The following is a 27,773-nucleotide window of genomic DNA, read 5'->3' as shown; positions in this document are numbered from 1 at the left end:
CCTTATTGGTCAATTTTGTGCTTATAAGGCAAAAATCAACCTGTTATACACGGTTGCAAGCCGGTGTGCCCCAATACTCAGAATCAGCACCTTTGAGAGCATTTGTATTGAGTGTGTGATTGATAATAGGAAAGTTCTTGTTTGTGTTGTTTATCGATCACCATCGGCTTCGTTACAAGAGTTTTTGCGAATTTATGAATGCTTCATTGAAGATGTGACTAATTTGAATTCTGAGCAAGTTCTGGTAATGGGTGATTTTAATATTAATTTATTGTTAGCTCAGACAAATAGACCGGGAATTTCTAATCATTTGCATGAAAAATCGCTTGAGTTTCTGTGCATGAACCTATCAAAATCACTTTTACCATCATGCAGGTCTGCGACCCGGGTTACGGAAGATACGGCTACTCTCATTGATAATATTTTTTCTACTATCCCCGTTACTCTTTCGCATATTATATTTACAGATGTTTCTGACCATTATGTGGTAGTTGCGGATGTTGGAATTAATCACAGACCAAAATTTTCGGAATTTAAACAAACTCGAAAAATTGATAAAGAAGGAATGGATAAATTGCGGAACCTTTTGTATTTAAATGAATGGACTGCAATTCTAGAATGTGAATGCCCTGAGATTTCTACGGCTCTGTTTTTAAAATATTTCCGTGAGTGCTTGGATGAAGCATGCCCATTGAGACGCATTAAAATAAAAAAATATACACTCCCTAAAAAACCATGGATCTCACGCGGGCTTCTACACTCTATTTCAATAAAAAATAAGCTATTTAAAATATCTATGTCATTCCCATCTACTAAAAATAAAGAAGAGTTTAAAAAGTATAAAAATGTCCTGACACTGTTAATTCGGAAAGCAAAAGCTAGATATTTTGAAAAATCATTTGTAGAAGCTCGTGGGGATCAAAAACATACTTGGAGACTTATTAACTCTCTGTTGGGAAGGTCTCAAAAATCTTCATTTCCGAATGAAATGTTACGTGGTGATGGTACTCTTTCTTCCGATAAGCAGGAAATAGTGAACTTGCTCAACGCTCATTTTGTAAGCATCGGTGAAAAAACAGCTAATGCATCTCATGTTTCTCCAAATAATAATAACAATGATTTATTTAAAGATCACATGCCCCCTCCCTCTGATAAAAGCATGTTCCTTTCCCCGGTTACTGAAATTGAACTAAAACAGATCATATCTAAAATGAAGAACGGTTCATCTGAAGCCCTTGATGGATCTTCGACTAATTTGGTCAAAGAAATATTCCCAGTTATATCACCGGTTTTATGCCACATTATTAATCTTATATTTGTAACTGGTGTCTATCCTTCAACATTTAAATCAGCAAGAATTGTGGCCCTACATAAAGGTGATGACCCGAAGCTATCTGCTAATTATCGTCCTATATCGATACTCTCTGCTTTTTCGAAGGTTGTAGAGCGAGCACTGTATAACAGAATTTATTCTTTTTTTGAGAAATTTGATTACATTTCTAAACTTCAGTTTGGATTTAGAAAAGAGCATTGCAGTGATCATCCTATGGCTATTATTGTCCAACATATTAATGATGGTCTTGACCGTGAAGAAACGTTTGCAACTATATTTTTAGACATACAGAAAGCTTTTGATTCCATTTCTCATGAAATTCTTTTGTATAAGCTTTCGAATGCTGGTATTCGTGGTAATTGCCTTAGGTTACTTGAATCGTATCTTCATGGGAGGCAGCAGATACTTATATATAATGATGTTAGATCTGATTCTTTACAGCAGTCAGATAAGGTTGGTGTTCCCCAGGGATCCGTATTAGGACCTCTGCTTCTCCTAGTTTACATTAATGATTTGTGCTCAGCTACTGGAGTTTCTTCTATAGACACTCAGTTTGCTGACGACACTGCAGCAACCGTTTCTGGTAAATCTCGTGAAGAGCTAGTGGTCAATTTAACATCCGCATATGATAGATTGTCTACTTGGCTCTCTGATAATAGACTACTTCTGAACAGAAAGAAGACGAAGTTTATTGTTTACAGTAGGACGGGTCACAAGTTTCCAGATATAGAATCAGTTTCCCTTTCTGCGAATGAACCTGAGTCTGTTATTGAAAGGGTTGTAATTGATAAGATATTTGGGAGTTGTGTTTGATGAGAATTTGTCATGGAAAGAGCAAATTAACCAGGTTAGAGCAAAGTCTGCCCGTGGAGTTGGTATAATGTGCAGACTGAAAAACCTTCTTCCATATTGCGCTCTTAAATCCATTTACTTTTCCCTTGTGCAATCCCATTTTGATTATGCATCTATTATTTTTTTGAACACTTTTAAAAGTAATGTTACCCCTTTACAGATTATCCAAAATAAAGCAGTTCGTATACTTAAACCTTTTCTGCCATCGCCATCAAGCTTCCCCTTAAAATCCACAACAGAGAACCTTTTTCACTTCATAATATTCTTCCTGTTCGGCAAAGTACCCAATTTTTAAGTGTTATGTTTAAGATTAAGCTTGAACGAGAAAAGCTCCCCAGATATTTTGCATCGATGGGTCTTATTTTCACAAGTTGAAACCCGTGGTAAATATAATTTGTGGACTCCTAAGGTAGTTACAGAGAGGTCGCGTTTTTGCCTGAGGTATTTGATTCCTCTACATTGGGAAAGATTGAAAAATGAGATTGATTTTAATGTAAGCATAGATGCTATAAGACGGAAGTTGAAAAGAGTGCTGATTGAAAGTTATAAATCTAAATAATATGATTTTTTTTTTTTTTTTTTTTTTTTTTTTTTTTTTTTTTTTTTTTTTTAGTATTGGGTTGGTCTCTGGGGTTCGCCCATGAGGCCTCCAGATGTCTTATGACTCACTTGGTTTTAAATTGTAAATTTAATTGTGTATCAGGATGGTGCGCGGAGGATGGAAGTGGTATCGTACGGCACGGGATTTGTTTTTATTTATTTCTGTCAAGTTTGGTTAAGAGAAGTATTTATTTTTAATTTTGTGCATATTTAGTGTTTCTTAAAGGTAGCTCAATTGCATTCGAGCTATACTCTCAGCCTTGAGTTACCTAATATTTTGTATATATTGGTTATAATAAAAGAACCTTGAGCCTTGAGCAACATTGATTACCAAAGCATCTACCCTAAAAACCAATTGTAGCAGAGGTGTGCCACACCACGATAGATTCAGGCCTATGGATCACAGACTATCAGAATAGTGAAAAGGGACAATAAGTTCGCCTCCAGCAGCCCAGATAAAGCTCCCCACGGCAATGGCCTTGAAATGTGTAACAATTAGAAACTCTTTTACTAACCATTTGATTATTTTTTTCTTCTTCTTTATTTAGATATGATCGTCCCGCTGACTCATTCTCTTGGTCGAGTTTCCCCGCGGCTTTACTTCAATATTTCTTATTTTGGTGTTTTGTTATGGTGTGTTCTCCATTTGGCTGCTGGCTTGTGGTGAAGCTTGGTAAGTCATACATTTTTTTTTTCTTTTTGTTTATTTATAAAAGAGTGTGACTGTGTGCAAATACAGCAATATATTATTTTGTTTTTATGTGTTATTGGGTACCCGATAATATGAGCTAGACTCTCGGCGGGCATACCCTTATTGTGCTTGTATTTAGTTTGTAAATAAAAAGAAACTGAGCCTGATCATTGTCGACAAATAAGTTTCTCGAGAGGCGTTTTTAATTTTGGCCGTCTGGTCGGCTTAGAGCTCTTATAATCGCTTCCTAAGCCAAAATTTCCTATTTTCCCGAAGGTATACTCCTTAAACGACGTGCGCAACTGGCCATATTATTAGATATAATGGTCATTCACGTTTTGAAAATACATTATTAGCAGAAAAGGTGAGCATGATTAGTCTTGGCTCTCTAATCAGCTTTGAACTCTTAGGAATCATTTTCTATGTCATGATTTCCGGAGTTTACAAAGAGTGTACTCTAAGACAACCTACGTACCAGAGTACATCAAAAGACATTATATGTACTCAAGTTTTCAAAACATATTATCTGCAACATCTCGGGACCAGATTTGGGCAATGGAGTCGAAACTTTCAGGGAAAATTGGAATAGGACAAGACAATTTAAATAGCCTTTTGGGGAAGGAATAGGAGGACATAAAAAGTGTTATCTTTGACCCAAGTAGAAGTTCTGGGCTATGTGCCAGTGAACACAGAGCAAACAAAGCAAACTTTCGCATGCAAACCGATTGGGGTTCGCGTAGCGCAGGTGCCGATCTCCTGATTCTCAGCCCTCGGCCGGGGTGCAATGCGTGGTTGGGGGCAAGCCATCCGACGCTTAAATCTTCAGATACCATGTAACTCCAATTCGGGAAATAGTGTATCTGCAACATTTGGGGAGAAGAGCTAAGGGGGTATCGAGTTGAACTTTCAGGAGGTGTCGAAGAGCATGTCTTATTTTGAATTTTTACTTTAGCGAGAGGGGGGGGGGCTTTAAAAATTGTCCTCGGTCCGTCTAAAAGCTTTGTGTTGTAAGTCCCTCTGGACTTCAAATCTATGCACAGTTAAGTACCAGAATAGATTAAAAGACACTATGTATACCAATTTTATCAAGATCCCGTATCTACAATATTTCAGTAACGGCTTGGGGAATCGGCTTGAATCTGTCAGGAAGTATTGTGGGAGACAAGGAGACTACAAATTTTGTGTTTGCAGAGAGAACGGGGGAGGCGGGTAAAACACTTTCGTCTTAGATTCATACATAAAAATTTTCGCTATGGTCCCTTCGGGATCTTTATGGTTTAGGATTTTTATAGTGAAGTAGCAAAAAAAAAGAAATCTAAGTAGAGAGAAAGTTTTGTTCAGAAGTCCCTGAGTCAAAAGAACTCCAATAAAACTACCAAACCCAGCCCAGTTCCCACTATAGAAGCAATAAAATTAAGGCATTTAGATGAAAGAAAATTGAAAGCTCTAGCCAACGAAAACACTGAGAAGATCCAAACTCACTCAAAAATAAAATTCAATAAGGTCTATTTTTAACTGCTTAAACTTCCAAAGTAAGCAAAAAGCACGTTTCTTCAATTCCCCTGACCTTTGACAAAATAAGCCGATCTCTTTAAGCCGACTTTTCAAATGTTTGAAACTTCAAGCTCAAGTTATTAATAAACAAAAATAAACAAATAAACAAAAATTTCCCTTTATCGCTTTGTATTAAAATTCAACATTGCCTCCCCGTATCTCAGCAAATTTGGGCTTTTGAGCAGCAATTCCTAAATATAGATTATAAAGGAAGAAAGTTATTATTTATAAAAACTTACCAATTGTATCAAGCTCGTCCACCTTAATACCAAGCTGTTTCGCTCTCTCTTCTTTTAACTTGAGGACATCTTCAAGAATTGAAGGCAAACGGGGGCCATTTTCAGTCTATAAAACAATTAAAATAAACTGCAAGAAGTACAAAAAAAAACTTGAGAAAATTTAAAACACAAGGATTTTTGCTTGAAACTCGATAAACATGTTTACAAGGTTCTGATAAATTTTTGCCTTTTGTCTCTGAAAAGAAGTTTTAAGAAGTTTAACATTCGTAATTTCCTTAGACTTTATGAATCTCTTGTAGAACCTGCAAGCTTTGCGCGTAACTCATTCCGGTGCAACTGAACCCATTTAACTGAATCCTAGTTCAAATGACCCTCCGTGCAACTCAACCCCCATTTACCTCAACCACAAACAGTTCCCGTTTAACTGAGCCCCTATGCAACTCAATCCCCGTTTAACACAGTCACCATTTAACTCAGCCCTCATGTAACTCACTCCCCCCCCCCTTTAAATCAAGCCCTATTTGAATCAACTCAACCCAAAGCATAAGCACAAGTTTGAACTAGCACTGACTAGAATTCCAAAATATACTTCTCGCTTCGGTTGCCAATCAAATATTGTAACTAGCTTGTTTTAAAATGTATGAATTGGGAGGAGAGACAGTCCCTGAATTTTAGTCTTAAATAGCTTTTTCCCTCGTAGGGCTTAAATTTTAATAGGATTTAGTCTCTAGTCTAGGAAAACACAATAGTAAAAAGAATTTGGAGAAAAATTGAGAGAACAGGAAAGAAACCAAAATTTTTCAGGCTTAAAAATTTCTGCTGCAACAAAAGAAGAATCTAAAAGAAGATTGCAACAATAGCAATTGTATTGTATCAGATTAACGACGCTTCTTGACTACTAAGGTCCCTGCGTCGGCCCTGCAATGCATTACTGCAGCATGATTCGATCTATGGGTCCCGTATTACCAATCTAAGGTCAGACCCACTGCGCCACCACAGGACCAACAATAGCAATTATTACACTTAGAACCATACCTGAATTGTGAATGAATCGTCTTCAGGAATCTTCTGGTGAGGTATGCTAAGTAATGTTAAACTATTTATCAGTTAATTCTCGCTTTACGGGCTGGGAAAAATGAAACCCTGTTTCCGAGAACCCTGGATAATTACTCATTTCAACATCTTTACGTTCTCCAACGACCCAGTAGCACTGAAGGAAAAAAAAGAAAAAGAAGACGTCCGGGTATCAAGCTCTTTTTCAAAATTCCCAAGAATTTGTTTCGTAATTAATTTTAGCATTGATTTGACAATAAATAGCAGCACTTATTCACGAATCAGCTTTGTATCTGAATGATTTTCCGATTTGCAGCTTTTCAAATCTCTTTTATTTCCACTTGCAAATAGGACTGGGAAGGAGGTATCCAAGACGGAGATTTCAAATACCACTTTAAGGGCCTTGATCATGGAGATTTCAGTGGTAGCCCTTTTATGGTTTTAAGCTAGTCCGCTCCGGAAATGACATTAAAATCACGTTTTGGTGCCGTAAGGCATTTTATGACGGTGTTGTCATGACAAATTATAAAAAGTGCATAAATGTGAGTATAAGCTTTCAAATGACCGTAAACAGATCTCTACAATGTTCTAGTGCCCTATTAGTACCGGAGATATAAAAAGACAAAAAGACAATTTTCAGCTCTTTCGAAAATTTTCATATACATTCATATTCATAATACATTCGAATCAGCTTTTATCACTTCCAACAAAAATGCTAAATTAAGTTTTCTAGTTATATTGTTGGTTTGAGGATGGTTAAGCTGAATGGAGATGAAGTCAAACAGAGTTGAGTTAAACAGGCGTTGATTTGCATGGAGTTTGGGTTGAATGGAGATTTAGTCAAACAGGGGCTGGGTTAAAGGGGGGGAGCTGCACGAGCTTGAGGTAAACGGAGGTTCAATTAAACGAGAGTTCAGTCGCACAGGAACCAAATTTAGAGTTTAACTCCGCAATTTGATTTCAAATAAATATTACAGATTAACATAAAAACTGAAAGAATACAAAAAAAAGGATACTAAGAAGATTTCCTGTCTTTCTAATCCTTCATACTCCCAAGGGTTCTACCCGTTCCAAATTCCTTCTCATCAATTTCGGAGGAGGTGTATATATTGAATTAATGCTTAAGAATTATTAAAAGGATCGATCATAGTCAGCTAGATTATTTTTTCAATTTCAGCCATTATTCAGCAAGATCAATAAAAAAAGTTATGCTATGAAGCCAAAAAAGAAGATTGGCCAGCACCACTTTGTTTATGGGACTGCAAAAGAATGAAATAGCGTGCCTTCAAAGGTGATGGAATCACCTAAAATCCAAGGATTGAAGTGTAAGTTGGTCAACACGTCATTTCACATAAATCAATTTGCTACCAGGTAGGCAGACAAGTATGTTGGTCTTTTTGCTGTTTTCTTTTATAATTTATTTGGTTCTTCCTGGTTTTTTTTGTGGTTGTTGTAGTAAGCATTCTAATTTTACACGACAAGTATTTTACCTAAAGTTCTTTCTTATAATAAATAAAAAACCGCCAAAACACTTTGGCTGGAAAAAGACACCAAAAGTCCATTTGAACACTTTGGTCGCTAAGACACTATTTGGGTTTGCTTCTTTTTCTTAATTTTCTAGTCATTTCTGTTGTTTTTTCTACTCCTTCTTAAGTATAGATGATCAGAATGACTATTTTGTTGGGAAAATAAATAGATAATTGTTAGATTGGACACACACACAAAAAAAGACACATCAGAAATTGATTTCTTTTCCCACAAGTTTTTTTTTCTTTTCTTTTTTTTTACTTAAAGTAAATTGTATGCTGCATTTTTTTTTCTTACAGCCAACAATTGATACTGAAGCTCTCTAACTGAGGAGCCTTTCTTAAATTTGCAAAAATTCAAACTGAACTGACCTCCAGTGCTAGCTTTAGTCTCAGTAATTTAACTAAATCTCGTTATGAACAGAACTGGCGTTAGTTAAGTCTCATTATTAGCTGAATCAAATTACGAATAAGGTTTTAGTAATCAACAATATGTCTTCCATGCATTATTTTTTTCCCAGGGTTCATTAAGTAAAATAGATGGTTTTAGAAAGCTCCCTACTTGGAAGCCTTGTAATTCCTTTTTTCAAGGCTGCAATAGCAACATCTCTTTTTGGGATTGGTATAAAGCTTAAAATTTTGAGATCGAGTTTTTCAATAAGAAAATTTGGAATATTCCATAAGCAAAATATAAAGCGTGTTTTGGTAAAACTTTTCTTTCTTTTTTGAGAAAAAAGATTTTGAGACAAAAAAAAAGAAAGCATTTTGTTAAAGAAGATGACCATACATTAAAACATAAATAAAACAAATAAACACAAATAAACCTTTTGGCTTTTGCCACCAGACTGCAAGATTTAATAGATAATAATCAGTAATTTCAGATTTTAGCCTGAGCCTTGTGTCTTTCAAGGCACCCAATACAATGCATAAAAAAAGCGGTCAAAAACGATTATATTTCTTTGAATATTTCTCACAGTGGATAAAGCACCATCTGAAAACTTTGAAGACTGACAGTTCAAACCTGTCTGCTGCAAAAACTTCTCTCTTGAGCTAAATATAGCCTAGAAACTGACCTCAGATTTGCATGTGTTGGCCTCTTGCAGGTTTGTCTTGTTCTTCTTCTTCCGAAAAACAGCACCTGGAATCCATAATAGACTCCTTTTGGCTTCTAGGAGGTTTCTTCCAAATCCACAATTAATGCAATGAAAACCAATACAACTATCAGATAAACAAAAAGGCTTTTTTTGCCATCAACATCAATACAATCAATATGTTTTTTTTTCTACAATGCTTAAGGAAGATAATACTCTGGGTTTTCAAATAATAAAAACAATGCATATAACAGAACAAAACGATGATAAGAAACAATGGAATTGGACAGCTTATGGGAAGTACGAGTACTCGAGCTGTCTTTTCCCATTAATTTAAGGCCTGTAGGCCAGCTAGTGCCTATACGGCTCTTAGCACTCGGTCTCGCTCTCTTCTGCACTCACTTTATTCTCTTCAAACAATATTATTATGCACCAGAAAATCCATTATGCCTTTGTGCAAGTATATTTCATCTGCTGACTTATAATTGGCTTTAAATAGCTCATCAATACCTTTATTCGTCTTCAGTCTTTCAAATGTTCGTTTGATATTTGCTGCCAGGTAAGCTGTGCTGTAGCATTCAAAAATTATGCGTTGTAAAGTTTCAGGCACTTTTAAATAAAATCTACAGTGTGGGTTGTCCCTTTTATTCTATTCATATTCTTCCTTTCTTAAAATCAGAGAATTACTCTTCATTCTGAAATAAAGAACATTAGTTTCCCCAAATGGGAAGATGAGAATAGGAGGTAATAATCGTTTTTGAGGTATTCTATGTTGGGTTGTGTCATGTAGAGTGAGAGACCTGGCGTTGATAAAAATGGGTGTATCCACTGTAGAATTTGCCAACAAATCAGCGACTTTATTATAGCGTATACCCTGATGACTTGGAACGTGTTGAAAATGGATGATAATATTTCTCTGTTGAAGGTCAAAGAGAATGCTCCATAGGCAGTACAAATCAGACTCAGGTGCTGATTTTTGCACTTTATAAATCAACTGTAAAGCTGACTTTGAGTCTGAGAAGACAACGCACTTTTTTGATGGTGGAGGTTTTGCTTTAACTACCTTAAGTACCTCAATTATAGCTTTAATCTCAGCAGTCAGGATGGAAGATCCATTTGGCAGCCTTGTGCAAATTTTTCAAAGAGTAACCTCTTAATCCTTTAATCAAACCATCTGTGTAGATTTGTAGGAAATTAGGGTAATCATTTAAGACTTTCTGTCTGAAAATTACCTTATTCTGAGTGGGGAGAAAACTTGACTTCTTATCCATTATAAACTCAGTGCATACTTGAATAGGATTAAACTTACATCTTGGAGGCTGAAGATGTAAAATGCAACTTACTGCATCATTGTTCCAGTTGGAAACTAGTTCAGTGAAAAGAATCAAAGAGCAAATATGCCAGCTATTATTCATTGAACAATTATTACTAAAGGTTTTTGAAAAAAAACCCATGTATTTGACCAATTGCTTGAATTTTATTTAATACTTGATTACCAGCATGTTCCTCCTTTCTTGTACTGATGACGTACCAGTTAGTGCCCTAATTTTATGACTTGGGGTATGCTTGAGAAAACCATAGGTTATTTTTATTGCCATATTTTGGAGGGTTTCCAACTTTGTTAAACTTGTTTTGCAATATCCTTTGTAAGCTTCAATACAACGCTCAATCTTTGACCAGATAGACCTTTTGTAGAAATTAAGCAGAACTGTTGGTGAGCTGGCCCATTTAGTAGTAGCTATACGTTTTAAAAAAGTTAGCCTTCCCATGCAACATTTTTTAACAAAATCAATCTGGTTTTTCCGAGTCAAACCATGGTCCAAATGGATACCAAGAAGTTTGAGAGAAGGGTCATAATCAATTTCATTACTATTTATCCATATTTTGGGAGGGACGAATCCTTTTCGTTTGTAAAATATTGTTGCCTTAGTCTTTGATGCTGATACCAGAAGAGAATAAGCCATAGAAAAAGCCCATAGCTCTTTCATCATTTGGTTTACTTCTGTTGCCATATTTTTTGTATTAGACCCACAGCTCCAAATCAAAAGATCGTCAGCAAACTCCATCTTGCAAGCATTATCAGAGCTGAACTTTAAATCTGACAGAAACAAAGTGAACAATAAAGGGCTAAGTGATGACCCCAACAGGAGTTCTTTATGCACTGAATAGACATTAGAGCATTCTCTATAGACTCTAACTTTACAATGCAAGTCGGATAGGTAATTATCTAAGAATTTGAAAATCCCCTCTGGTAAGTCCATATTTTTTAGAGTTCTGCAGAGTAAAATTTTATCAACATTGTCAAAAGCAGCCTCAAAATCCATCAACATGACAATTAAAATTTTCCTTGCTTGTTAATGAATTATTAGTGATGGTTTTATTTCTTTAAATTAAAATGGCCAAACTGATGGCTTTGGCCTGTAGTCCAAAAGTAGGTGAATCTTGTCTCTATTAAATGTAAGGTGCAAGTAACACAAGAGTAAAAAGAAATTTACCTTTTCTTCAATTCCAGGAGGAGGCGGAACAAGTTTTTGCATTAAGGATGGAACAAGTCCTTTCTCTTGATTTTGCTGCACTGTACTACTCATTCTGAAATGTAAAGTACAGCAGTATTAGTTTAATAGCGTATTACATGCATATCGCAAGGTACAACTAATGGCACAAATTAACAGACTAAGGTATCCAGCTGAGACTGTGAGGGAATAATGGATGGGGGATCTAGTTGATTTTAAATTTTGATTTAAGGGGACCAAGAGTGGCTTATCAAGGACAAAAAATAATTGAATAAAAATATGTTTGTATTGATTCTTAGTGTGAAAAATTCTTTTATATGTAGACCTAATTAAAATTTCAGACTGTGAAGATATTTCCATTAAAATTTCAAAACCAAAGGATCCTAAACAGGGAAATTAGGGCAACAATGTAAAAAGTAACCTAACCCTAGCTCAAAGCAACCAGAAATTTAAAAACATGTTTTCAAACAGATTGTGGTAACTGTTTGAAATGAGCGACCCAGCTCAATAGCAACTGAAACTCTAAAAACTGGAATTTTGATACCAATTGTTACATCAAAAGAATCGCATTTTAACGCTTATTTTAAATTTATAAGCTTCATCAAGATTAGTCTTACCCATCAAAAGTTACGAGACTGAGAAAATTTGCCTCATTTTGGAAAATAGGGGGAAACACCTCCTAAAAGTCATACGATCTTAACGAAAATCACACCACCAGATTCAACATATCAGAGAACCATATTGTAGAAGTTTCGAGCCCCTTTCTACAAAAATGTGGAATTTCGCATTTTTTGCCAGAAGACAAATTACAGATTCATGTTTATTTGTTGTTTTTTTTTTTTTTTTTTCAGGGCTGAAAGTATCGACTCAGTGGTTCTAGAATGTCGCGAAAGGGCTCATTCTAACGGAAATTAAAAGTTCTAGTGCCCTTAAGTGACCAAAAAAAATGGAGGGCACCTAGGCCCCCTCCCATGCTCATTTTTTTCCTATAATATACTTTACCATTTTAATAACAAAAGACCTATGTCATACAGGCTGCCTTTTAAACCATGGAACACAGCTATAGACAAAAAAAAATCATGTTCAATCCTTTTTTCTGCCAGCCTCTTTATACTTTTGTACTCTGAAAATTGCAAGTCATTGTAAAATATATAAGATACTGGTAAAATACATAAAATAATAGTAAAATACATAAAATACTGGTAAAATATGTAAATTAACATAAAATAGGTGAAATGCAAATTTTACAGGGGTCTGTGAAATTGCAGTAAAATACCCAATGTTACCAATTACAACACCACTTCCCAATAACAAACACTATATGAGAATAATATAGGCAAATTTCAGAATTCATAGCCCTTTTCTCAGGGGTTGTGGGGGGTCATCTTCTCCCCAAAGGCATAATTATTGGACCTTTCAACTATGATGAACAAAATTGCTATCGCAAAATTTTGCTCAGATAACCGTGTGTGTAAATTGGGTGGGGGAGGGGGCTAGCTGCCCTCAAATTTTTTCATTTAAAAACAGCACTAGAGTGTTAATTTCAATTCAAATGAATCCTCTCTGGGACCATTGGTTGAATATAGTCACCCCTAGTAAAAACAAAATACAAAAGAAAACATGCATCTGTGATCTTTTTTCCGGAAAAAAAAATACAAATTTCACATTTTTGCATATGAAATTGAAACCTCAACACTAGGGCTCTCTGACATGCTGAATCTGATGGTATGAGTTTCATTAAGATTCCTTGACTTTTTAGGGGGGTTTTCCCACTTTCTTGAAAATCATGTTAATTTTCTCTGGGTCATAACCTTTGATGGGTAACACTAAATTAATGGGTCTTATATATTTTGAATGAGCATAATAAGTTGCTTCTTTTGATGTATCTATTGATCTCAAAATTTAATTTTTTTTTTATTTTTAATTGCTATTGGGTGGAGTTTGTCCATACTTTAAGTTTGGTACCACAAACCGTTTGCTCATACTTTTTACATCATTTATGGTTGCAACCTACTATTATAATGTGATTCATCATCTTATATACAAAAATGGCATTTTTCCCCAAGAAAGTGATTTTTTTTATAATATTAGATTTTGTTAATACAAAAAAAAGACCATAGTAATTTCCTTTTACATGAACCCTTAAACAGTTCTTTATTAGCTCTATTTTCTCTTTCTGCAAAGAAGGAGAATACAGAGGTAATAAAGAGGAAATTGATGGTGATTCCCATGGGAAAAAAAGAGGTGACTTTTCTTGTTATTCAAGTCAAGGCAATTTCTTTGTTGTTCAAGTCAAGGGACTATTGGTTTACTGACAAGGGTTTGCAGCCAATACAATTATAATGGTGCACTTTGTTTTGATGCTGTTTTTGAGGTTTTAGGCTATTTTGTTACTATGGGCTGTGGATTCCCTTTGGCTAGTCTGCAGCTATCACTGCAACCATAGCTTCCTGTCTAGTCACCACACATTTATATTGTTAAGGTGACATAACCTACCACCTATTTATATGGTATGACATCATTATATACTGACAGCAGTGATGTCATTATATGTATTATATATCTATATATATATAAATAAGTTGTCTGTGTGTGGATCTGTGGATCAGGTGACGTCATGTTTGTTCGCATATGACGTCTGAATTATTTCACACTAATACAAAAGAAGAAAAAAACTAAAAAAGGTAAAAACTACAAAAAAAACTAAAAAAGCTAAAAAACTAAAAAAAACTAAAAAAAGGTAAAAATCTAATAACTAAAAAAAAACTGAAAAAAATAAAAAAAGGCAAAAACTACAAAAAAAATAAAAACTAATAAAAAAACTAAAAAAGCTAAAAAACTAAAAAAACTAAAAAAAAACTAAAAAAAAAGGTAAAAACTAAAAAAAACTAAAAACTAAAAAAGAAAAAAACTAAAAAAAAAGGAAAAAACTGAAAAATAAAAGAGAAAAAGAAAACTAAAAAAATATGAATAAATATATATAAAAATAAGTTGTTTGTGGGTTATGTCTGTCTGTCTGTCTGTCGAGTGACGTCGTGTTTGTCCGCAATATGACGTCTGAATTATTTCACACTAATACAAAAGAAGAAAAAAAACTAAAAAAGGTAAAAACTACAAAAAAAAACTAAAAAGAAAAAAAACTAAAAAAGCTAAAAAACTAAAAAAAACTAAAAAAAGGTAAAAAACTAAAAACTAAAAAAAACTGAAAAAACTAAAAAAGGCAAAAACTAAAAAAAAACTAAAAACTAATAAAAAAACTAAAAAAGCTAAAAAACTAAAAAAACTAAAAAAACTAAAAAAAGGTAAAAAACAAAAAAAACTAAAAACTAAAAAAGAAAAAACTAAAAAAAAGGAAAAAACTGAAAAATAAGAGAAAAAGAAAACTAAAAAAATATTAATAAATATAAAAAATATAAATATAAATATAATATAAATTAGCAATCAACAAAGCACCAAGACACAAATGACGTAAAACTACAAAAAAACTAAAAACTAATAAAAAAACTAAAAAATCTAAAAATCTAAATAAACTAAAAAAGAAAAAAAAGAAAAAAGGAAAAAAATAAAGGAGAAAAACAAAACTAAAAAACGAATGTATATACAGACCGGGACACCGGGATACAAATGACGACCGGGACACCTGATCCACAGATCCACACACAGACAACTTATTTTTATATATATAGATATATATATATATATATATATATATATATATATATATATATATATATATATATATATATATATATATATATATATATATATATATATATATATATCTATGTAAAACTGTGTCCCAGTCTGTAATTTCTCTTGGAACATCCCAGTCGTCATTTATATTCCCTGTGTCCTGGTCGTCATTTGTGTCCTGGTCTGTAATTTATCTTTGAGTGTTCCGGTCGTCATTTATATCAGCGCCACCCCAACGCCTAGTTGGTGGGGTGCTTCGCGCCCCCTCAAGCCGCCCCCCCGTGCGTAAGTCGTTACGCACCATTGTAGTTGTGTCCCTGTGTCCCACCTGATTATATTCCCTGTGTCCAGGTCATCATTTGTGTCCTGGTCTGTAATTTCTATTTGAGCAATCCCTGTGTCCTGGTCTTCATTTATATATCCCGCTTGTGCCCCCGGCGTCCCCAGTGTAGTTGTGTCCCTGTGTCCCGGTCGTCATTTATATTCCCTGTGTCCTGGTTGTGATTTGAGACCGGGTGTCACAGTCTGTAATTTCTCTTTGAGGTTCCCAGTTGTCATTTATATTCCCTGTGTCCTGGTTGTCATTTGTGTCCTGGTATGTAATTTCATCAGTTGACAAACATGACGTCAGTTGACAAACAACTTCATGACATATACAGCTCAATCCTTATAATGATGTCAGTTGACAAACATGACGTCAGTCAACACACAAATATGACGTCACTTGACACACACACACACACAGACAACTTATTTTCATATTTATAGATATAGATAGATAAGTTGTTTGTTTTTTGACTGGCATCATGTTTGTGTGTCATCTGACATCATGTTAGTTGACTGATGTCATTATAAGGATTGAGCATTATGTTGTCATGAAGTTGTTTGTCAACAGACATCATGTTTGTCAACTGACAAAATTACAGACCAGGACACCAGGACACAAATGATGACCAGGACACAGGGAATATAAATGACAACCAGGACACTCAGAGAGAGAGAAATTACAGACTGGGACACCAGGACACAAATAACAACCAGGACACATGGAATATAAGTAATGACTGGGATGCTGGGGGGGGGGGGCACAGGGGGATATATAAATGACAACCCCAACATAGGGAACATTTGATGCACAATCACCATCAACAAAGCTCTATGGCAATCATTAAAATAATGAGGTATAGATCTGAATACAGATTGTTTTTCCCATGGACAATTATATGTTGCATGTTCAAGAGTCAGTAATCCTGGCAATCCATTTATATGCACAGACAATGGGACAACAAAGAATGTTGTATATTTGCAAGTTTTAGGTAGTTAAAAACATATATATATATATATATATATATATATATATATATATATATATATATCTATATATATAAAAATAAGTTGTCTGTGGATGGATGGATGGATGTGTCAGGTGACGTCACCTGAAAAAACTGGATCAGGTGACGTCAAAACTGAAAAAACTAAAAAAAGGCAAAAACTACAAAAAAAACTAAAAACTAATAAAAAAAATAAAAAAGCTAAAAAACTAAAAAAACTATAAAGGTAAAAACCAATAAAAAACTAAAAAAAAAACTGAAAAAACTAAAAAAAGGCAAAAACTACAAAAAAAACTAAAAACTAATAAAAAAAGTAAAAAAGCTAAAAAACTAAAAAAACTAAAAAAAGGTAAAAAACTAAAAAAAATAAAAAATAAAAAAAACTAAAAAAAAGGAAAAAACTGAAAAATAAGCTAAAATAAAGGTAAAAACCAATAAAAAACTAAAAAAAAAAAGGAAAAAACTAATAAATGACGACACTCAAAGAGAAAAAAAAAGGCAAAAACTACAAAAAAAAACTAAAAACTAATAAAAAAAATAAAAAAGCTAAAAAACTAAAAAAACTAAAAAAAGGCAAAAACTACAAAAAAAACTAAAAACTAATAAAAAAGCTAAAAAACTAAAAAAACTAAAAAAAAGGCAAAAACTACAAAAAAACTAAAAACTAATAAAAAAAATAAAAAAGCTAAAAAACTAAAAAAAACTAAAAAAACTAAAAAAAGGTAAAAAACTAAAAAAACTAAAAACTAAAAAAAACTAAAAAAGGTAAAAACTAAAAGAACTAAAAAAGAAAAAAATAAATGACGACACTCAAAGAGAAAGCGACCAGGACAAAAGGAATGTTCGATTAGCAATCAACAAAGCACCGGGACACAGGGAGTATAAATGACGACCCGGGGGAAACAGGGGGATATAAATGACGACCGGGACAAAAAAACTAAAAAGAAAAAAAAACTAAAAACTAATAAAAAAACTAAAAAATCTAAAAATCTAAATAATACAGATTGTTTTCCCATGGACCATTATATGTTGCATGTTCAAGAGTCGGTAAACCTGACAATCTATTTATATGCAAAGACAATGGGACAGCAAAGAATGTTGTATATTCGCAAGTTTTACGTAGTTAAAACCATATATATATATCTATCTATATTCACAGGTGGGACATAGGGACACAACTACAATGGCGCGTAACTATTATGGCGCGTAACGACTTACGCGCGCGGGGGGGCTTGGGGGGGGCGCGAAGCGCCCCCACCAACTAGGTGTTGGGGTGGCGCGAAGCGCCACCCCAACAGCTAGTATATATATATATATATATTCACAGGTGGGACACAGGGACACAACTACAATGGCGTGTAAATACAAGTGCCACCTCAACAGCTAGTCATAATATAGTTTCCAGTTTTTATGCCATCTATGGTTGTGATCCATAATTATGACATCATTCATAGTCTTGTAAACAAAATGCAGTTTTTGTCACAAAATTGATATTATTTTAAATAATATCTTGTGTTAAAATGTCTATCTTGTGGCTATTAAAATGGGTACTTAAACAGCCTTCCATGATGTTCTAGTGCCCCACTAGCTACAGACGAGTGACAAACAATTATTATATATTCTCAGATCTATCTATTAACCACAGGACAGGCACCACATTCTACACAAAGAAGGGAATAAAGGTTTGAGATTTATCTTTTAATCATGATTATTCCCTATAGATTGAGAGTGCTTTTGTCAGGATTATTAATGAGGGTAAACCATTACTGATAGGTTGCATATGTGGAAGTCTTAGTCACCCAGATGCACTTGTATCTTACCAAGCTCTAATCATAATAATCAGGACTTAATTCTTCTTAGAGATCTGAATCTACTGGATGTCAAATGGGTTGAGGGCTTAGGTTACTAACAAAGATCAATGATCAGTAGCCCATTGTTGAATACTTGGGTAGCAATAGCTTATATCAAATAATAGACCAACCTACACAGTATAAAATACCCAGACACCATCCCTACTAGATTTGACAATCACTAACAACCCAGGATTGTTAGTGAACACTGAGTAACTCTCTCCCATTGGTGCCAGTGACCATGTGTGCATCTGCCATGACTTGCTGCTTAGTCAAAAAACAAACAATTGTACTAAATGAACTTACATTGAATATACCAAAGTTAGGGAGATAATATGGGAAGCAGAATGAGTCCAAGTGATAGTTGAAGGAGACATTGAGCTAGCCTGGCAAAATCTTAAAAACACCTTGCTCTAAGCTGAGCAGACATGAAATTCAAGTTCATTTGTGAAGGCAGCAAAAACACTGCCACACCTGAACCAGCCTATTAAAAGGGCTATGAACCACAAGAAGAAGGTTTTTCAAAGTATAAAAATACAAATGCACACACCATTGAGATTACCTCACAAGAGCAAGGAATAGACTGAGGCAACTAACTAGGCACATAATAGCTGACTATGAAGATAACTTGGCCACTGTGCCCTGCCCCTAGGCTGGTGGAACACCCAATGCAAAAATTTGCATCACAATAGATAAGATTAAGAAAAGGCAGAGTAAAACAAAGCTAAAGCTCTAGACAGTATACATCCCAGGCTCCTTAAAACTTGCAGACATAGCAGCTGAGCTGCTTTGTCTGTTATTCAAGCTGTCTCTTCAGACCCATAATTAATCCATTATTCAAGAAAGGATAAAGAACCCAGCCTGAGAACTATCAACCAATTGGCCTGACCTTAGTTGTGGCCAAACTTATCAAAGGACTGATCAATGATGCAATCATGGCACATATGACCAAAAATGGCCTTCATTTTGGAGGTCAGCATTGCTTCAGGAAAGGCATGTCCATTAAACCAAACCTAACACTAGTTTTTGAATCCATAAATGATCAGCTAGAGTAGAATGTTCTAATTGATGTGTTCCTACTAGATTGAGCTAAGGCATTTGATGAAATGTCTCACCACTACCTTATGATCAAGCTGTCAGTATATCAGATAGAACATGGTGTTGCCAAGTGGATCCACAGCTTTTTATCTGACAAAATCCAGATTGTCACTGTAGATGATGAAAGAGGTGATGACATATACTGAGGTGGTTAAGAATGGCTTTGAACTATATGTAGATGATTCCAAACTCTTTGGTCCAGCAACCTCAACAGAAAATTGCCCTTCTCTGAAAGAAGATCTCAACAACCTTTGTGCTTTCTGGATTTCAATTTCGTAACAGTCAATCCAATATTTTAAACAAGAATGATGCAAATAACAGCAGGTGAGCCTATTAATGGTACTTAAAATAGGCCAATGAGAAAAATAAATCACCTTTGAGGGTCTATAACAGGCTTAAAATTGAATTTTGAGCAAAGCAGTTATTAGACAGAAACATAAGGGGTATGTTCACATTATTTGTAAGTCAGTAGGCCTAATGTGAACTGCCCTGAATTTACCACTACCTAACTAGGCTACATGACTACAAAATCTTATAAGCTATTAATTTTTCTAATTTAACCAGGTCTAAATACTTAGGGGACTTTAAGCTTGTTGATTATATAAACTAGGCCTAGTGATGCAGTAGAGATAAAATTTACTTCAGTTCTGGAGTTTGCAATTAGCATTCAATTAGACTATCATGTAATCGACTTCTTCTAAAGACGCGCAAAATGTATGTAATAATGTCTATGTGTCTTCTTAATCTGAAAGATGTCTCTCATTGAATTTTTGTCCCCCGGGGCCTAAGCTCTGCGCCGAGAATGGATGGTATTCAAACTTGAAAAGGTTTTCATCACATCGAAAATTGGGTTAGGGAATTAAAGATCAATCTGTTGATCAAAAAAAGTTTTTCTGAGTTTATATTTATTTGTGATTTTGAAGAATTGAGCAGTTTTAGGGCAAATTGGGCTAGTTTTAGCTTTCACCCTGTTAAAAAAAAAATCCAATGGAAAGTAATGACCAACATTGAAACTTCAACCGAGCTGGAATTATTCTCAATCTTTCTTGACCCCGGCTCTTTACTTTAAAGCTTTTTTTTGTCACACTTCGCAAGGAAAGACCACTCAGGCATAATTACCATTGAATTTTAATCAGGTGTATTTCAAGATACCTTAAAGACTTTTGTGTAAAGAGCTTGGGCCGAAGTAAGGGCAGTATCGTTCACAAGTGACTGTTGACTTGAGCGAACTCTTACAACCAAAGCCATATTTTGCTTGTTTTTCTTATTGCTTACAGTTCAACGTTGGCAAAAAAAGAGGGAAAATAAAATAGGTTGTACTAATACAAAAAGTAGTAAATTCGGCATGTGAATAACTTACTTTAAATCAAAAACAGATTTTAGACTATTAGTTTCAATGTGGCCGATCTGGTGAAACTAAAAGTGTACAAAGTTTTTGAATTCGGTATTTTACCATATCCATTCCAAAAAATCACTTATCATTTTTGTGTTCTGCTACACAGCAAAAACAAAAGTTGCTTCACTATTGTAGTACACATTGTGTTAAAAGAAGACATTGAATGAAGTGAATGGTTTATTTTGTGCCCTCGAGCTTCTAATGGGCTTATAAGATTCGTTCGTTCATTTGGATTTGAGTGGTATATCACCCGGGGGTGTTCTCAAAGATTTGAAATCCCTACCTAACAAAAACATCAGCATCAGTAAATTTTTCCCCGACGGCACACAACCGTTTTCCCTATAAATTTGACAGTCCCTGCTGACAAGAAAAGGAGTGGCGTATGGCTTAGTGTCTGAATAGTTTAGTGTCTAAATCACGTGTGCTGGTAACGATATTTACTTGGTTCTGTTTAGGCTGGCTGACCCTGGAGGCTGCTAATAGACCGTTGATATTTTTCAGATTTCTAGGAGGTTTAAGTCCCCTACTATATATGTAAGTCTTTCTGGCTCAACAAAGAGACTACTGAGCTAAATATCAGTTTTCTTGGGGGATCTTGCTTTATTTATTGACTTCTTAATGGTGACCAGTAAACAAATGCTAGTGTGATATTTCATCCTGCGGGGTTGACTGATGTTACTTTCAGTGTTCTGGATTGGGAGGAAGGATCTTTGTAATTTTAATTATGAGGTGCTCTGTGACATTGTTCACTATTTTCTAGTCTTGTAGGTATATTAAATGTCATTTGACATCCCTTAGTATTTATTTCAGCCTCTTTTTCCATCTCTTATTTTTTTGGCGTTCCATTTCATCTCCCTGAATCCTTTCCCATAAATCTCGAATTGGAAGTGAGGACACTCCATTTAAATACCTCACGAAAACGTTCACATTTGACAGGTTTATCTTTAGATATTTGTACAAGTGATGACCTCAAATTCTCTACATTTTATAGCGTAAACTTGAGTGCACAAAATATCTATTATGCTTGAATACTCATAAATTCTTGATAAATCAACTGAAAATTAGGTAAGTCTATTTTATGGTGGCTAGATCCAAATTGTGAAGTTCCAACTAGGCTTAGGCCTACTTAGCAGGCCTATTGAATATTATTCAAGTCTGTGTTCGAATAGGAAAATGGGCTGATTTTGGAAATTAAGCAAAATATTGGATAAATTTGGTAAAATCACAGTTTAGCAGCTCTTCTGAAGGAAAGCATAAAACAGTAAAAATTCTAGTTTAGCTACTTTTCACTATTTTGGAAAGGGATTAGGCTAGGGAAATGAATTTTCCAGGGATGAGTCTTCAAACCAAAGTATGTCCCTGGAAGATACTTTAAAGTACCCACATCCATTCCTGCCTATAAAGGTCCATGACCTTTGTTGACCTTTCAAATCTTTGTGTTATGAAAGTGAAACATTGCAAACAGATTTTCTGCTTAGGCCTAAATGAAGTACAAGAAAACTGTTTTAGCTTCACATCTTTGCTCAATTCTAATTCATAAGGTTAAAAAAGATCTGTAAATAGGCTAGGGTAAAATTCCTCTTTTTTTGGGAAGACCACTTTACTTTGGAATTCTGGAAAAATAAAGATAGGTTTTTGGACTACCCATATTTATACCCAAGAGTCACACCTTGTTGGGCAAATTTTTACCAATAATTTGTCAGTACAAATTGAAAATATGGTCTCTATTTTGACAGAATATCCACCATGCAGCTCAAATTGGGGTAAAGTTAATGTTGTATCTAGATTCACAATGCAATTTTGGGTATGAAGTTGGGGCTCCTAGGCTTAAGGTGCTGGTTGGCTAATTTAAAGATTTGTATATACATACTCTGGCAAATTAGCCATCTGGTGGTATCTGTTTTGACAAATTCAAAAGAAAAAAAAATTATATTTAATACTTGTGATTTATGAAATATATATGAAGCAATAAAAGTTTTGTTTTGAGTATCAGAAGAAAATCAGCTTTCTGTTTATAGGCTATGTGAATAAAACTGAAACACCAGAGGATATAGCCTATACATCAGAATAGGATGATTGGTATTTCCAAAAACAGGTCATTGTAGGTGCATCAATAAACTAATAATTTCAAGTGTTTGATCCCAAATAATTTTAACAGTAACTATATTGATAGATAGCTTAAACTTTTAGCTTTTCATTAATATAGGCTATACAATTCTTCTCAATTCCTCTTTGGTGACAAAATATGAGGGTTTAGTTTTACATAATTTTGCTCAATGGGATACTGCTTTTTTATCCTACATTTTCTAAACTTAAAAAAAGAAACAATTGACATAGTTTAAAATCATTAATTGTAACAATTAAGTTGTAATTTACCATATCTTCTGGCCACAGCATAAAAATGTGTATTTTTTTCTTTGCTTCATTATTTCATGTCCTTGGGATCCCCAGTTTGCAGAAAGTTTGAAATTGGTGTGACAGTCCTAATGATACATCAACAACAAAATGAAATTGTTTTGTTCCTTTCAACAATTCACCCACATATCAACAGTGATTGTATTTTAAAATTTAAAAGTACTTGTAAAATATACATGCAGACAATTCTCAAGTACTTGTAAAATATACATGCAGACAATTCTCACACCAGAAAATCCTCTCTGCAGAAACTCTATGAAAAATTATCTGGAAAGTTTGCCTTTCCATGTAAAATTCCTCCTCCTTCCCCCAACAATTTTCCCTGGGAAATTTTCACCTCATGTAAAATAATGATCAGCTTTCAGAGTATTTGGAAAGTTAAGTCAAGATTAGAACTTAGACATGTAAATTAAGGCTTATGTTCTTCATGTATTCTTAGTATACTATTTTTCTGTGCTCATATACTTTTAATATATCAACAAAAGGCAACAATTTTGCTATCATTCCATAGTTTAGATTCAGTTCTGTCCATCCACCAAATTATATTTTTTGAAATTCAGTTTAGATTTTTTTTTTTTTTTTTTTTTTTTTTTTTTTTTATAGAGTAAAAGTCCATTGAATAGTATTCAAAAATTTTTTTAAAAATGGTAATTTTCATGTCTTTGAAGGAAGTTTAGTCCTTCTCTGAGAAAAAATCTACATAATATCATATTTCTAAGTTAATGAATAGATAGAATCCAGTGATATAAGTATAGTGCCCTTTTATTGCAATTTACAGCTCCAGGCTTGCTACAAAATTGCTTGTTTAAGAGGGAACATATACATCTACTTAGTTGCTAGGCATTATTGGATAATTAATATCCATTAAAGTATTTTAACTTGCCCATTGAGAATTATTAGACAATAACAACCAGAAAATGAGACAATCAATTTTCTTCTAAGATCTCTAATTTCAGTCAGCATGAAAAGTACTAGAGAGTCATGGGGAGGGGGCTGATTCAAACCCAAAACCTTTATAAGAGTGTAGTCTACAGCTACTTAGATTTTCTAGGTATGTAGATGTACAATGTAATGATACATACAGACTATACATACAAACACACAGACATGGAGTTGGTTTTATTTATACAGTGATTCTAGGTTTGGCAGAATAACCTAATTAAGGGTTGATGATTTCTAATCAGCAAAGTTGTGTATATAACCTAGGGCTATATCAAACCACATTGATAGAGGAGGCTGCAATGTAATTTTCATTGTAGAACCCATTATGTTTAGAAATAGTTTTTAATAGGGAGTTGAATGGTACTACTCTTTTGTTATTATAGTGTTTAAATCCTAACAGGCAATCTACAAGGGTGTTACCCTTTTTATCTCTGGTACTTTTCCCCATCTAGATTTTGCTCAACAATATAAATTTATTTCTGCCAAATAGTGCAAATAATTGCTTCTCAATAATGCCTTCTTTGATGTTTAAGCTAATCAAACTGATATAAGGCTAAGTATTGCATTTGTTACTAGCATGTTACCTTTTCACTGGCATTCTGGTTGATCTGCTACCAATCACCAGAAATTGATTCTATTTTTTTGGGTCTCTGAATGAAGTTCTGATTTTTTGGCAGTTTATGAAGGGTCCTGGTAGATGGTTTGCTGGTTTGTATACTTTGTAGCAGTTAAAAATTGGATGACAATGTTCTTGAAAAAGTTCTAGTGTAACATAGAAATTTATAATTTTACTCATAAATATATAATTAAATGCCAAATTTATTGCTGTCCAAACACAGGAATTACTATCACCATATTTTTACCCCTCCATCAATGTCTGGATATAGGATATATACCAAAGTTTTCAGGTTTTTTTGCTTGCATTATTTTATGTACTTATCTCTTGAGCCAGCCCTGAGAAGGTAATGGCACAGTATCAATGTTTGTAACCAGGGGTGTAATTTACTATGGAGCAGAGGGGACAACTGTCACCCCACCAGACGCCAGTTCCCCACTAACTCCCAGGTGAAATTTAGTTTCTTCATAAATTTGGTCAAAATTAAGATAAACCTTTAAGTATCCACAGAAACAAGTTAGTTTTCTTTAGATATATCTTTGCCTGTCATGATTTAGAAAAAATGGCTCCAACTTTTGGCATTACTCCACTGGTTGTAACTACTTTCATGGTAGGTGCAATTGTTGCAACCTAGTTAAGAGCAAACCACAGCCTAAATTTAAGCAAAACTTTAAAAATGTCTATTGAAAGAAAACTGTCTTTTGAGAAATCTTTAATAGGCACTTGAGAAGTGCTGCTTAAGTAAACAGGAAGGTGGTTTCCATGTATTATTTTTTCACATTACCAGGCCACTTTCAATAGAAGAAGGGACAGTAGAAACTTTGGAGGGGAACCATTTGATTAGAAATTAAAAGTTCTATTTCCCTTCTTAAGAGTCAAAAGCTATTGGAGGGCAATCAGTCCCCCTCCTATACCCTTTTCAGATACAGTCCCCTCCTTGTCCCCCAAAGACATCATATCAAAACTTGAAATCAACATTTTGCTAAAAATAGTTGAAGGGTCCAATAAATGTGCCTCTGGAGATGGCATGACACCCACAACCCATGGGGTAAGAACCATGAATTGTGCAAGTTGTCCATTGTTTGCATATAGGTTCAGAGTAGAAAAGGGCGTATGTTTGATCCTGGGTGTCCAAAAAGGCAAAGGATAATAAGGTGAAATTTTAAGAGAATTTTAAGGAGGAAGTTGAACAAACTAAAAAAAAAAGAGATTTGCATGATAGTTATCAAAATGGCATGTATGTAGTATCTTATGAACTACTAATGATCTTCATTTCAGACTTTCAGGGAATTTTGATCTAGATCAAAAGATACTTTGTGCATTCAGGTGTCAAATGGCATATGTGCAGTATCCCAGGAATAGCTAGGGTATTAAGTTGAAAATTTTGCGGAGCATTGGGGGGGGGGTACTGAAATAAGTGAAAAAATACTGTGTGCATCCTGCTTATCAATGGTACTTCTGCAGGACCTGGGGGTCATCAAAGGATATTAAGTTTATAGTTTCATGGAATGTTAAACTAAATTATAAGACACTACAACCAGCATCAAGCTTCTCAATGTAATATATCTTTAATATCTCAGCAATAAGGGTATTAAATTAAAACTTACAGTGAATGTTAAGGGAAATAATAGACTGAATCAAAAGATAGTGTTTGCATCCAGGACTAAATAATAGAAAATAGAATAAAGAAAATAATAGAAAGTAGACACATCAAGCATGATAATACAATGAATGCAGTTTCACTGTTTTCCAAATTGAATTTAACAAAAAGTTATATTGCTTTACTGTACATACCTATTCGAGGTGAAAACTTTAAATGGGTTTTATGCAAACATAATGAAGATACATGCTTACAATCAATTAGACCATTAAGCAGTTTTCTAAATTCTGGGAAGGATTTCACTTGTGGCGATTTGTGTAGTGTTTTGTATAGTATTCCTTGCTCATATGGAGAGTTTTACATTGCCTGAACTTGCCAACAGTTTGTTGAACAATTGATTGAGTATTGTAACTCAATAGATAAAGCTCTTAACAATGCCACAACCATTTCTATCAATAGCGCGTTTAGGCTACACAGTGGACTAGGGAGGCGATTGAAATAAAAAAAAACAAAAAAACAACACATTCTTGCTAATATTTCAGTAAATATATGTACAGATACTTTAGATATTGACCTGATGTAAAAAAAAAAAAAAATCTACTTAAAAGTGAACTAATAGCTAATGAGAGTAATAAAGTTTTGTATAAATAAAGGATTATTTTGCAGCATAATAATTAATTTCATATTTGTTTTATCTTATGCATTTGCTTTAGTCTTCTCATTCAAGCAGACTCTATTTAGCTTCTGTAGTGATCAGTCACAGTAGCAACAATTGTAGATGTAGGTATTTGTTGTTTTTATTTCTTGGTTTTGGATTTTATTCGACTTTAGGTTATTTTAGTTTTATTGTTGTTTTCTTAGCATTGAAGACCTTTTGTTTCATACAGGTGAAATATCCACATCTTTTTAGTTTTGTCTTTTTCTTCTACTGGGTGTAGTCCTGTTTATTTTCTTTGTTGTGAGAGTTCTCTCTCTCTCTCTCTCTCTCTCTCTCTCTCTCTCTCTCTCTCTCTCTCTCTCTCTCTCTCTCTCTTTCTGTTTACTGAGGTTTTCAACTTAAGACTCTATTTTGTTTCTGAGACATAGGTGTTATGGCCTTTTAATAACCTGCCTCTACATCATGTGTTTCAGTTTAGTTCACTACTCTCTGTAAGTTTCACTGTAATACCTTTAGCTTTAGTAGTGCTAATAGGTGATAGTAGTAGCTGTAGTAGCACTATTAGTAGTGTTGGTAGTTGTAGTAGAATGCACATTTTGCCTAGTTTAACCAAACCCCCCCCCCCCCCTTTAACATTACCTGACAGTTTCAACTTAATACCCTACCTAGACCATTTCTGGGATACTGCTGTTATGCCCTTTTGATAACCTTCTTGTACAGGG

At 34.3% G+C, this 27,773-nt stretch overlaps 2 protein-coding genes across 4 annotated transcripts in view; one reads left to right on the top strand and one right to left on the bottom strand.

Moving 5' to 3' along the window:
- Nucleotides 1-20,153, bottom strand: part of LOC136029218 (splicing factor 3B subunit 2-like) — a 62,382-nt gene extending 42,229 nt beyond the window's left edge. The window contains exons 1-3 of the mRNA XM_065707424.1: nucleotides 20,065-20,153; nucleotides 11,435-11,528; nucleotides 5,270-5,375 (exon numbers count right to left, since the gene is read on the bottom strand). Coding sequence (XP_065563496.1) covers nucleotides 5,270-5,375; nucleotides 11,435-11,527 — 199 coding nt within the window. The 5' untranslated portion in view covers nucleotide 11,528; nucleotides 20,065-20,153. The remainder of the gene's footprint in view (nucleotides 1-5,269; nucleotides 5,376-11,434; nucleotides 11,529-20,064) is intronic.
- A 1,580-nt stretch (nucleotides 20,154-21,733) lies between these two features.
- Nucleotides 21,734-27,773, top strand: part of LOC136029217 (protein numb-like) — a 61,514-nt gene continuing 55,474 nt past the window's right edge. For 2 of the 3 annotated variants that reach the window (XM_065707422.1, XM_065707420.1), the window contains exon 1: nucleotides 25,349-25,388. In XM_065707422.1, coding sequence (XP_065563494.1) covers nucleotides 25,356-25,388 — 33 coding nt within the window. In that variant the 5' untranslated portion in view covers nucleotides 25,349-25,355. Of the gene's footprint in view, nucleotides 21,886-25,348; nucleotides 25,389-27,773 lie in introns of those variants that run through there. The other variant, XM_065707421.1, reaches the window with a different exon arrangement.

Source organism: Artemia franciscana, chromosome 7, assembly GCF_032884065.1.
Source record: "Artemia franciscana chromosome 7, ASM3288406v1, whole genome shotgun sequence".
In the NCBI taxonomy this organism is placed as follows: Eukaryota; Metazoa; Arthropoda; class Branchiopoda; order Anostraca; family Artemiidae; genus Artemia; species Artemia franciscana.
The sequence above is the reverse complement of the archived record's forward strand: the minus strand, read 5'-3'. Positions and strand labels throughout refer to the sequence as shown.